The sequence below is a fragment of the Muscardinus avellanarius genome, assembly GCF_963383645.1.
Source record: "Muscardinus avellanarius genome assembly, chromosome: 6".
Taxonomy (NCBI): Eukaryota; Metazoa; Chordata; class Mammalia; order Rodentia; family Gliridae; genus Muscardinus; species Muscardinus avellanarius.
In genome coordinates, this window is record NC_137791.1 from 14033348 (window position 1) to 14046162 (window position 12815).

General features: G+C 42.5%; 1 protein-coding gene across 2 annotated transcripts in view; it reads right to left on the bottom strand.

Moving 5' to 3' along the window:
• TBC1D9 (TBC1 domain family member 9) overlaps positions 1-12815 on the bottom strand; it is a gene marked incomplete at both ends in the record, with an annotated part of 113907 nt that overhangs the window by 41790 nt on the left and 59302 nt on the right. The window contains 3 exons of one of the 2 annotated variants that reach the window (XM_080697370.1): positions 987-1248; positions 2184-2412; positions 11275-11393. In XM_080697370.1, the coding sequence (XP_080553496.1) occupies positions 987-1248; positions 2184-2412; positions 11275-11393 (610 nt within the window). The remainder of the gene's footprint in view (positions 1-986; positions 1249-2183; positions 2413-11274; positions 11394-12815) is intronic. The other variant, XM_080697371.1, reaches the window with a different exon arrangement.

Below are 12815 nucleotides of genomic sequence, written 5' to 3' on the forward strand. Positions count from 1 at the left end.
ATGGCACTCGCTCCCTAGGACCAGAAGCATTCCCGTGACATTGTGCAGACACTGGGCATGTCTGTCTCTTTTTCTGAACTGAAAGTGTCTCTGGCAGTCTTCTCCAGTATTCCCAGACAAGTTTTCGAAACCCTTGCAGTTGTCAGAAATGGTTCAAATGGCCAGGCATGGTGGAGTACCCTTAGAATCTCTGTATTTGGGAGGCTGAGACAGGAGGATCTCAGCTTCAAGGCCAGCCTCAGCAACTTAGAAAGGCCCTCTGCAACTCAGTGAGACTGTGTTTCAAAATAAAAAGTAAAGTAGGGCTGGGAGTATAGATTAGAGATAGAATGCCCCTAGGTTTGATTTCCAGTATTGCAAAAAACAAAAACAAATACAAACAAAAATAAATGAAAGAAAGATAGAAAAAAGATAGCAAGAAAGAAGAAAAGAAAGAGCTGGGCTTGGTGGCACATGCTTGTAATCCCAGAATTTGGGAGGCAGAGACAGGAGGATCATGGTTCTCAGACAGCCTCAGCAATTTATTGAGGCACTCTGCAATTTTAGTGAGATCCTGTTTCAAAATAAAGAATAAAAAATAGGGCTGGGGCTGTAGCTCAAAGGTAGAATGCCCTGGGTTCCATCCCCAGTACTACAATAAATAAATAATAAAATAAAATAAAATAAATAAATAAATTGCTGGGCTAGGGCCAGGCATGGTGGTGCACGCTTGTCATCCCAGCATTTGGCAGGCTGAGACTGGAGGATCGCGGTTCGCAGCCAGCCTCAGCTACTTAGTGAGGCCCTTTGTAACTCAGTGAGACCCTGTTTTAAAATAAAGAATAAAAATAGGGCTTAGGGTATAGTTTGGAGGTAGAATGCCTTTGGGTTCCATCTCCAGTACCGCGAAAACAAAATAAAATGAAATGAAATAAAATAAAATAGAAGGGTGTGAGCAAATGAATGGACGACTGGGTCTCTACGTTCAAGGTCAGTCTGTGACCCACCGTTTGAGAGCCGACACTTTCTTGGGAGACTTCCTTTTCAGCTTGGGCAGGGATCGGTCCTGCTCGAAGCCCTCGTTGTCCAGCAGCTGCCTCATGGCGATGTTGGCGAGCTGCTCCATCAACTTGAACGTCTCGTTGATGTTGAGGAACACAGAGAAGAAGAGCTCGCTGGACCGCGTGCTCACCTGGATGGCGTCGGGCAGCAGCAGCGTGGCGTTCTTCTCCAGCTGAGTGATGTCGACCCACCGGATCACCAGCTTGGCTGCGCACAGGGGGTAGGCTGGGTCAGCAGCGGCTCCCAAGGGCCTCCCAAGAGGCTGCGATCTTAGAAGCCCACTCCCAAGGTTCTGATTGTTTGTTTGCTGTTGTTTTGCAGTACTGGGGATGGAACCCAGGGACATTCTACCTCCAAGCTACACTTCCAGCCTTATTGTTTTATTCTTTATTTTGGAACAGGGGCTCATTGAGTTGTGAAGGGGCTCCCTAGAGCTGAGGCTGTCTGAGAACCTGCGATCCTCCTGTCTCAGCCTCCCGAGGACTGGGATTATAAGCGCACACCACCACGCCCAGCTCCCGAGTAATGATGAACTTTGAGTCCCTCGTCCGATACGAATTGCCTTCTTTGTTAGTTTTCAGAGCCAAATTTGGACTGCATAAATTCTTAGGATGGAATTATTATGGATTTATGTCCATGTCCAGCAAATGCATCACACTCTTAGTTACCCTTTATTACTCAGTGAGCTGGTTTCTTTACAATGCTGCCTTAAAAGTAAAAAGTAGTCAAACGCTACTGTTGGCTCAGTTCTATCTAAAGACTTTTTTTTTTTTTTTTCTGTCATACTGGGGATTGAACCCAGGGGCATTGTACATCCGAGCTACACCCCCAGCCCTATTTTTTATTCTTTTTTTTTTCCTTTGGTGGTACTGGGGTTCCTGGAAGCCCTTCTACCTCCGGGCTACACTCCCAGACCTATTTTATATTTTTATTTGGAAGCAGGGTCTCTTAAGCCAGCGCGCCTGGCTTTGCACCTGCGCGATCCTCCTGTCTCCGCCTCCCAAATATTGGGATTACAAGCGTGCTCCACCATGCCTGGCTCAAACTTATTTTTATACCTTGATTTGGTTTTAAGAGTCTGGAGAAAGCTTCTGGAGACTCTCCAAAGTTTCCCTCTGCAGTCTAGCGTTCTTACCACTCACCTTCCCTTCCCATAAGGAAAGAATAGAAGCAGAGGTGGTTAATACTCAGGTACATCCAGCCCTGGCGGGGGACTCTGCCCTTCCAGTAGCTGCAGGAGTAGTAGTTGACCAGCTTCTCTTCTTCAGGCATTCCAAACAGCCTGTGGAACTTGACGATGGCTTCCTTAAACTTCTCTGTGTCGTCGTCTTCCTTCACGTCATTGATTTTGTTATACTCAGCGATGACACCCTAAACAGGAATAAACAAAGCACACGCGGCGTTGACGTGAACCAGACTCGCGCAGATCGGGAGGAAAGGAGGAATCTCTAAGGCCGAGACTTGTTTTAAAATTGATGAATCCTTGTAATCCCAGCGCTTGGGAGGCTGAGACAGGAGGATCGCACAGGTTCGAAGCCAGCCTCAGCTACTTAGTGAGGCTCTCAGCAACTTAGTGAAACCCTGTTTCCAAATAAAACATAAAAAAGGTCTGGGAGTATAGCCCGGAGGTAGAAAGCCTCTGGGTTCCACCCCCAGTACCACCAAAAAAAAAAAAAAAGTGATGAATCCTGTTCGAAGGCAACCCCCGAACTCTAAGCCATTTGTGCACTGCAAACACTTTCAAAGGACTATATAGATTTTGTTATATGTTTATTGGCACGAATTCTTTTATTGAGCTCACTCAGAAGGAAGCTCACAGCTTTTTTTTTTTTTTTACAAATGAGAAGCCACAGCCATTTTGCTAGTTTTATTGTTTTTACTAAGCTTATTACGATGGAGTCATCCCGGAGGTCAACTTCTGCCTTTCCCAGAATCAACAAAAATTCATCATAAAAGGATTAGAAAAAGAAAAAGACCACACGCATGTCACGAAGGGATGCCTGGCCACAGCCACAGTCATGGGGCCATTCAAAACACAGGGAAACCTAAAGACCTAGAGGAAAGGAATGAATCTCGAGAAAAAAAGGGATGAATAGAAGACTAGAAAGTATATTAGGACTTTTGGGGCAGCTGAACAGGAAATAAAATATTTGCATAGAAAGTGACTGTCTTAATCTGCTATTTAGTCATTACAGTAGTATAAGAAGCCTTTTTTTGTGAGTCTGTGGTTCTGGGGATTGAACCCAAGGGTAATCTCCCTCTACATTCCTGGCTCCATTTTCTTTTCTTTTCTTTCTTTCTCTCTCTCTCTCTCTCTCTCTCTCTCTCTCTCTCTCTCTCTTCTTTCTTTCTTTGAAACAGGCAGGGCCCCACTAGGTTGTTGAGATTCTCACTACTTTGCTAAGGCTGTCCTCCAACCTGCGACCTTCCTGTCTCAGCCTCCTAAGTGCTGGGATTACAGGTACTTGTCACCACTTCTGGCTTAGAAATCATTTCGTTGTTACTCCTTTTTTTTTTTTTTTTAGGTGCTGGGGATAGAACCCAGGGGCACTCTACCTCTGAGCTATACCCCCAGCCCTATTTTTATTATTTACTTAGAAACAGGGTCTGAGTTTCAAGGGACCTCACTAAGTAGCTGAGACTGTCAGGAAACCACGATCCTCTGGTCTCAGCCTCCCAAAAGCTGGGATTACAAGCGTGCGCCACCACGCCCGGCTTGTTACGCTACATTTTGAAAATTGACTTCCGCTTATATTGATTGATAGAAAATGCTCTCTTGAACTTCACTGTTGACTTTCTAATTGTCACGAAGGAAAATGGGATGAAAAAAAACTTTCCAGTTGGTAAATGGACATACCACCTATGTGACGGTTCAAAATTGCCAGTGCCTTTGGAAGGATATCAAAATACATATTCTTAAGAAGAAAAGAAGACGTGAATGCATGAGTATTGAAAAGTGGCAGGGCAAGAGCCCACTAAAAGCAGCAGCAGCAGCTGGTCCCCAGGCCACCCCAATAGCTCATAGATTCAGAGTGAGCCTGGGGCCCCTCACGTGGGCTAAATTGGGATCTACTTCCGGGTCACTGTCGTAGGGCTCTCACCTAACATCCAACAAGTAGGGCATTAGAAGGAAGCGATGTCGAAGAGACCAAGTGACGCTTCTACGTCTTTCAGTAGGAAAGCATTAAGTTCAGACGATGGTAGCTAATGATTTGCTAAATGCCACATTTCTAGAAGGCTTATTTAAATTTCTAAAAGAAGCCAGGCGTGGTAGCGCAGGCTTGTAATCCCCATGCTTGGGAGGTGGAGACAGGGGATCGGGCAAGTTCGAAGCCAGCCGCTCTGGTTTAAGAGGCCCTGTTCCCCCCCCCCCCAAAAAAAAATAAATAAAGTATAAAATAGGTCTGGGAGTGTAGCCTGGAGGTAGAAGGGCTTGGCAAGACCTTGTTTCAAAAAGTAAAAAGGGCTGGGGGTGTAGCCTGGAGGTAGAATGACCCTAGATTGGATCCCCAGTAACAAAACAAACAACTAAAATTTCTTAAAGAAAATAATTTGAAGTATAAGAGGACTTACAGTGGTATGGATGAAGGAAAGTCACAATGGACCAGCGGGGCCCATTATACTCACATCAACAGACCAGGTTTTGCCAATTAATGTCATCGTAAGGCGAATCAAGAGCTCCAGGTCCAACTTTCCTACCTTGGGGAAAAGAAAGGATCCCCAATACAGAACCTTCTCCCAGCTTCCTGGAACTCCTTAGCTACAAGGACCAGAGTGAACAAAGAGATGGAATGTCTCCTTCCCCTGCGTTCTATGGGTTCTACATCATATAAAACAGGACACTTCAGTTCGAGACAACAGGGCCTCATAACATTGGAAATTTCATAAAATGAATATATGTGGGCTGCCTGGTACTCTAATATGCAATGGGGATTAGCATGCAATTTATAAAAAAAGGAAATTAACTTGGCACACATAAAAACACATTCAACCTTATAATCAAGGAAAGAAAAAATTAAAACATTAAGACAGCATTTTACCTCTGAGCTATATACCCCAGTCCTTTTTATTCTTGTGTTCTGAAACAGGGTCTCTTCAAGCATTAAGTTGCTGAAGCTGGCCTCTAACCTGTGACCCTCCTCTCTTAGCCTCCCAAGTACTAGGCTTACAGGCCTGTTCTACCATGCTTGGCTAAGGCATTAAACTTCAAAACCACTTAAATAACTACAATTCAGGAAGCAAGCTATGTGTAATTATACAGGGACTCCAATCAATACCGAGAAAGAGCCATTAAAATGTGTTAACTACTTAACCCACCGATCCACATTTTATAATCTATTCCAAGGGAAAACACACACACACACACACACACACACACACACACACACACACACACACACGTTCAACTGTATTTAGGTTTGTGCCTGATTCTCACCAGTCCAAAAGTGAAGGTAAGATAACTGCTGGTAAAGGAAGGATCATAAATCAATTATGGAGTCACATCTAGTTTATATAATAACAAACCAGGCAGGGCAGCTCACACTTATAATCCTAGTTCTTGGGAGGCTGAGACAGGAGGATTGCATGGCTGAGGCCAGCCTCAGAAATGTAGCGAGACCTTACTTCATAATAAAAATTAAAAAGGGCTGGGGTATAGCTCAGAGATAGAATGCCCTGAGTTTGATAGGCGTGGTGGCGCACGCTTGTAATCCCCGCACTTGGGAGGCTGAGACAGGAGGATCGCGCAGGTTCGAAGCCAGCCTCAGCTACTTAGTGAGGCTCTCAGCAACTTAGTGAGACCCTGTTTCCAAATAAAATATAAAATGGGTCTGGGAGTATAGTAACTATATACACACACACACACACACACACATACAACACACACACAACATTGTAGATATTGGTCAAGGAAAATAGAACATTGTATCAAGTTTTATGTCCACTGAGACTACTATTATGATCCATAGGCATAGAAGAAGTTTAGAAAGAAACACACAAAATGGTGTGTGTAGTGTCTGGCTTATGGTTGCTTCTGTCATTAACCATTATTCTCATAATGTATAAAAAGTTAATTAGATCGCAAAACAAATAAGTCAGTCGGTTCGTTATTAGACGGCCTGTAAAATCCCATCCCATTCATTTGCACATGAATGGCTTTCTTTCACACATAATGACCATAATAGCAATTACTTCCTCATAACTGGTGTCAGGGGAATTAAATCTGACATTTTCGGTGGAATGCAAATGGTGAGAAAATGGCTATTTAACATAATTTGTCCTTGATTGATTCACTCACTCACTCACTCACTTGAGCTCCTAGCTCCTGTCTTCCAATCTTTGGCTTCTCCCTCCAGCTCTTTCTTTGTGTCTCTTTCTCAGAGATGACAGCACCTGAGGGAGGACTGTGAAGGGTAACGGAACCTCCAACAGCCTCTGGATAAAGATGCTGCCAGTCTGTCTTCTCCACACCAGCTGGCTACCCCCACCCATCCAGGCCCTCCTGTGTGATCAAATCAGTAATCCTCAGGCTCTCTCTATTTACGTTGCTTCCATAAATTCAGATAGACGACTTAGACATAAAATAGATGTCATAAAACCTGGGTTTCGTCAACAAGACAACTCCCAATCATACACAGCTTTTGTTTTATTTATTTTTGTTTTGGTTTGGAAGCTGCCACCTCTAAGCTATACTCCCAACCTGTTTATTTACTATTAATAAATAAATTAGTTAATTTTGAAACAGGATCTCCTAAGGTTGCTGAAGCGGGCCTCGAACCTGTGATCCTCTTGTCTCAGCCTCCCAAGTACTTCCTGCCCCGGGGAAGGGTTCTCTTAAATTGATCTTAAATAGATCCTTTCCAATGTCTCCCTCCGTTCCATTTTTCACCCTTGTCACTACTCATCTTCTCTTTCCACAAAGGTTGAAAGAGAAACTTAAGTCAGGGGTCCGGGAAGCGGTGAATAAAGATCCCTTCTGAGGGGTGGGGTGGGGTGGGGTGAAGGAAGAGGCTGGTGGCATCACACGTGTGATTCTACTCCTCATTACCAACATTCCATGCAGCCAAGGGCAACTACAGTTCTCCCCTTCAAAAACATCAGGCCCTAAGAGGAAACAGGATTCCATTTGTACTTTTAAAATTATTTTCGTAACTTAGAGCTGGGTGTGGTGGCACACCTTGTAATCCCAGTACTTGGGAGGCTGAGGCCGGAGGATCATGGTTTGTGGATGGCCTCAGCTACTTAGCGAGGCCCTCTGCAACTTAGTGAGAACCTGTTTCAAAATAAAGAATAAAAAAATAGGGCTGGGGGTGTAGTTCGGAGGTAAAATGCCCATGGGTTCCATCTCCAGTACCGCAAAAAATAAAAAAAATAAAAAATATTTTCCTGACTTAAAAGTACTACATTGAAGTTGAGCAAAGAGGAACAAAAATAAAACTGATCATACTAGAGACTTTTAGGAGAAACATTCTGCAGACAACTTCCTGGAGTTCCTCCTTGCCCTGGGTATAAAGGCTTTTAAACTATGCCTAGTCAGGCATGTTGGCACGTGTAGTCCCAGTACTTGGGAGGCTGAGACAGGAGGATCAGAGGTTCATGGCCAGCCTCAACTACTTAGTGAGGCCCTGTTTCAAAAAACAATGAACTATGTCTAAAAATCCTGATATTGTAATAGATAGAATGGCTAATTTCGACCAAATAACTTAAAACTTCGCATGGCAAAATTTATCATGAGTCAGAAGGCAAACAGCTAGTTGAGGTCAAACTTCTTCATCTCACCAGTAGGGGGTAAGTAGTCTTTCTATACAAAAAAAACTTAATGATTAAAGAAAACTAAAACCAAAAGTCCTGTAGAAAAACAGGCAGCAGATACAAGCAATTTATAGAGATTAGAAAATAGTCCTTAAGCATATAAAATGATATTCAACCTTTTATAAATGAGACAAATGCAAATTAAAACAGCACTGGAAGATTATGTTTTCCCCATCCCCATCAGATGGACAAAAATTCAAAAAATAAATAATCCACATTGGTGTGGCTGTGCGGAAAGAGGTACACCGGTGCATGACTGTCGGAATGTAAAAACGTCCAATTCCTGTGGAGAGGAATTTGGTAATATTTAGCAAAACAACACATGCATTTATCCTTTTGACCTGGGAATACTACTTGACCTTAAAGAGCCAATATCAGTAATACAAAAATACATACCAACAAAAAACACAGTTAGCAGTATTTATATTTGCAAATTATTGGAAAGGTCCTAAAAGTAGAGGTGAATGGCTGGATTAAGTATGTTATATACATACGTCATAGGAAGTTGTAAAAAAAAAATCAGGAACTAAAAAAATATGGGAGCCTGGATTGGATCGTGGAATGGAAAAAGGACATAGAATTTAAAAAATGGTAAAATCCAAATCAAGTTTGTTGTTTAGTTAAAAATATTTTTATCAATGTTAATTTTTTAGTTTTGATAAAGGTACCATGGTTATATAAGAGATGTTAATATTACGGGAAGCCCGGTGCAGGGCATATGGGATATTTCATACAATCTTAATAGTTCTTCTATAAATCTAAAAGTACTTTAAAATAAAATTGCAACTATTAAAATATTGATTTTTTTTAAAAAAAAAGCACTTGGAAGAATTCTAACTGATATAGCATATTAGCGGGGTATATTACATAAAAAAACCAAAACGCACAGCTATATATATATATATATATATATATATATATATATATATATATACCTTATGTGAAAGTGTACCAGTATTGGGAATGGCTTAGGAAGATCTGAGAAAGCTCTGATTATTAATAGATAGATTTCAGAAATAATTGTGTCAAAATGGCAGACCTGGAGAGAAAAAGGCTAGGCTTGGTCAGGAAGCAAACAGCTCTTGAAACTTAGATTGACTTGGCTAAAGGTAATTAGCAAGTCATAGAAGAGGGGAGCTAGGCCTTTCTCTGTCTAAAGACAGATCTACTTGATTAGATAACTAGCAGGATGGGAGGAGGGGTCGACCTGACCTTTGATCACGACCTTCATGAAAGGAGACACCTCGCCACACCTTGCTGGGGGAGGAACCTTACAGGGATGTTTACTACCTCAGAATTAGGTAAACAAGATGGAGGTCGTGGGTATAAAAAGTCCAGCCCACGTGTTGTATCTTGGGTGGGGCATTCATTTGAACCACCTCCCCATGCCATTCTGGCATGGGGCTGTAACTATCTTCTGTATTTCTATCTTTTTAATAAACTTCTTTAAATCTTCAGCAAGAGTCGGGGCTAATGTGTACTGACCCTTAGCTCAGGACAAGAACCCGCGGTTTTTCTGTTTGGGGTTTTTATTGTGTATTGAGGGAACTTGTATCTGGAACCCTAACAGGGGTCCTCAGGGACAGTTTCCCCCAAACCATATCATCTCACACCGTAACAAGATAATTCAAGGGCAGTAAGAAAAATACATGTATTTGCTTATTTTACTAAAAGAAACACATGGAAGGGTAAAGCAGACAACGATGAAGTTGATCCACTCTGGGGCACTTGGGGGGACAGATTGCAGCACAGACATAGGAAAGAATTGGTAAATTTTAAATCTCAGGAGCATGTTCAGATTTATACTATATTCAAAAAAGAAAATGAAACGGACAACGTTGGGAAGGAGGAGGAACCTAAAACTGAAAGCAAACGGAAGCAAATGGGGCAGGGAAGGCGCGAGGTGCGCCCGGAACCTCCTGCGAGTCCACCGGACAGGAAGTCCTCCAAAAATACCTACGCGCATCACAAGGATGAGAAGCGATCCTGAGCGGGGGCCCGCCACAAATCCAGGGCGAGAGACTGAGTCCAGCCACGAAATACAAACAACCGCGAAAAGGAGGAGTCCCAGTCTGGAGTAAGCGGCGATGTACCCGCAGGAAGGCCCTCACTCTAAGTAGAACCCTGGCTGCCAACGGGACCGTGTGGGAGAAGGTTGGAACTTGTTAAAAGTCGTCATGTTCTAAAACCAGCTTTCCCATCCCTTGAACTACTTTATGATGTGAGGTTACAGCACACTAGTCAAAGTATATCAAAACAATTAAAAATTAAATGTAATCCAATGTTAAAAAAAAAACCCACAAAACAAAGGTTGGTCGAGACAAAAATTCACCAACAGATGTTAAATTGAGTGGAAATTTTAACGAGGAGCGGGATTTTTGTGTAGCCTTGAAATGCTTTCTCGTTTTTTGTTTGTTTGTTTGTTTTTGGTGTGTGTTGTACTGGGGATTGAACCCCGGGGTGTTCTACCTCTGAGCTATACCCCCAGCCCTATTTTATTTTACTTTTTGTGTTTGAAATAGGGTCTAAGTTGTGAAGGGCCTCACTAAGTTGCCGAGTCTGTCCTCAAACCTGTGGTCCTCCTGTCTCAGTCTCCCAAGCACTGGAATCCCAAGCGTATGCCACCATGCCCGGCTCTTAAAATGCATTCTTGCAGAAAATTATTATTTGCAAAGACAAAATAAATAGCTCTACAGTGGAGACGCTGGATCACACCTGGGCTGGGTTTAAAAGACAATCAGGGGCTGAATGAGTATCATGTGGCGCCATCCAAACTGAACCATCGCTCCCCAAATGAAAAGTGAAGATGTTTTATTAAGAAGACACGACTGTATAACTTTAAAAACACTAATGTCACAAAACATTAAGTCAGGCTACAGAAGAAGACTAAAGAGATGAAAACTAAATACCTTCAGAGACTGCATCTGCCCTAGAGTGAAGAAAAAAAACCTATGAACAACCTAAAATTTAGCCATTTAAAATTAGAATATGTAATAAATAAAATTAGGATATGTGCCAAATGCTACCGTATAGTATTAATGTTCAATTAAGAGATCACATTAAAAAGTGCAGTTGAGAACCGGATACTATTGTTTGTTATAAGTTATCCCTATTCTCAGAAAATAAATAATAAAGTATTCAGGAGAAAATTCATCTCCATTAGAGTAAGTGGACACACAAGTAAATAAAGCAAGTGGTATAAGATATTGACAACAGGTGAATTCAGGTAAAGGATATATGGGTATTTTTTATACAAATGTCATTTTTAATATTTCTGTAAGTTTAAAATACACTTAAAAAGGCTTTTGATCTTTCTTTTTGTGGTGCTGGGGATTGAACCCAGGACCTCGTGCATGCTAGACAAGCGCTCTGCCACTAAGCCACGCCCCCAGCTGAGCATCCTTTTCTGTCTAACCCCATTACCTGTATTTTCCCCCTCACAAACGTGGTGATGTCGTTCTCATTTTCAAAGATAGAGAGCGTCTGCAGCAGATTCTGCTCCAGCCATTCCCAGTGTTCAGTGATTTCCTTCCTGGAACCACCTGAATAAGTGTCAAAGAGATAACGATGAATGTCGAGGCTCATGACAAAGGTATTCTTAAACACCAAGCTCATTTCATCAATATTTGATACCATCAAAGGAGACGATCAGTCCAAGACTCTGACTATATATATATAGTCAGACGATATACATATATATATATATATATATATATATGTTTTTTTTTTTTTTTTACAGTACTGGGGATGGAACCCAGGCTCATTCTACCTCTGAACTACACACCCCCATCTTTATTTTTTATTCTTCTTTTTTTTTTTTTTTTTTTTTTTGGTGGTACTAGGGTTCCTGGAAGCCCGTCTATCTCCGGGCTAACACTCCCAGACCTATTTTATTTTTGGAAACAGGGTCTCCTAAGCCAGCACGGCTGGCTTCGAACCTGCGCGATCCTCCTGTCTCTGCCTCCCAAGCGCGGGGATTACAAGCGTGCGCCACCACGCCCGGCTTTTTTATTCTTCATTTTGAAACAGGGCCTCACTAAGTTGCAAAGGGCCTCACTAAGTAGCTGAGGCTGGCCTTGAACCACGATCCTCCTGTCTCAGCCTACAGAATGCTGGGATTACAAGAGTGCGCCACCACGCCCGGCGTAAGACTTTTTCTTTAGATGCTCTCTCTCCTCCACCGTAGTGAAGCATATGGAAACTCAAGGAAGGGTTGCATGTGTTACAGTCAGATCTAATCGGGTGCATCCAAGTCTTTAAGGAACAAGATTCAGAATGGAAGGCGACAATATGTCTCACATTTCCTCTTCTGGTCCAGGCATTTAGCACATTTCTTTTCTCTCTTCTAGAACTCGGACCTTACAGGGTAACTATAGATCTCATGATGATATAAGGTTCCAGTTAAGCTGTGACAAGAAGCGCGCTGTAGTGTGCCACCTCTATGACAAAATCACCTTCTATAATTTGCAAAAATGGCACTTGCTTCAATTATGAATGCGATGTGGGAATGGGCCATCCATCTCCGGGGAGCAGCAGCCGCCGTCACTAGCACCGCTGCCTTGAAATGTAATAGGATGAGGTCATCCTTAGCTTCCAACCAAGCCGCTACCTCTCAGTCAGTGATAAAGAGCACAGGCGCCCTCACCTGCCAACCTCCACCTTTCAGGGTCCTAGCCTTGTAGCATAAATCACTGTCACTCTTCTCCCACTGTCAGGCATCAGGGATGCTGTCAGCATGGGGTTAGAAAATACTAGAACACATTCCTTTTACAGTTGTTCATGATCTTATAGGAAAAGATTCTTGAAGATAAATGGTGCACATGTCACATGCAGAAGCTACGTGCACTATCCGCTCCAGAACTCAAGGATGATTTTGTAATTCCATTGACTGACCCTTCAGCCATCTCCTTGGGTTTCCACACTATCGTTTAATTGATTTCTTAAAAGTGCCTTTTCTCGCTATT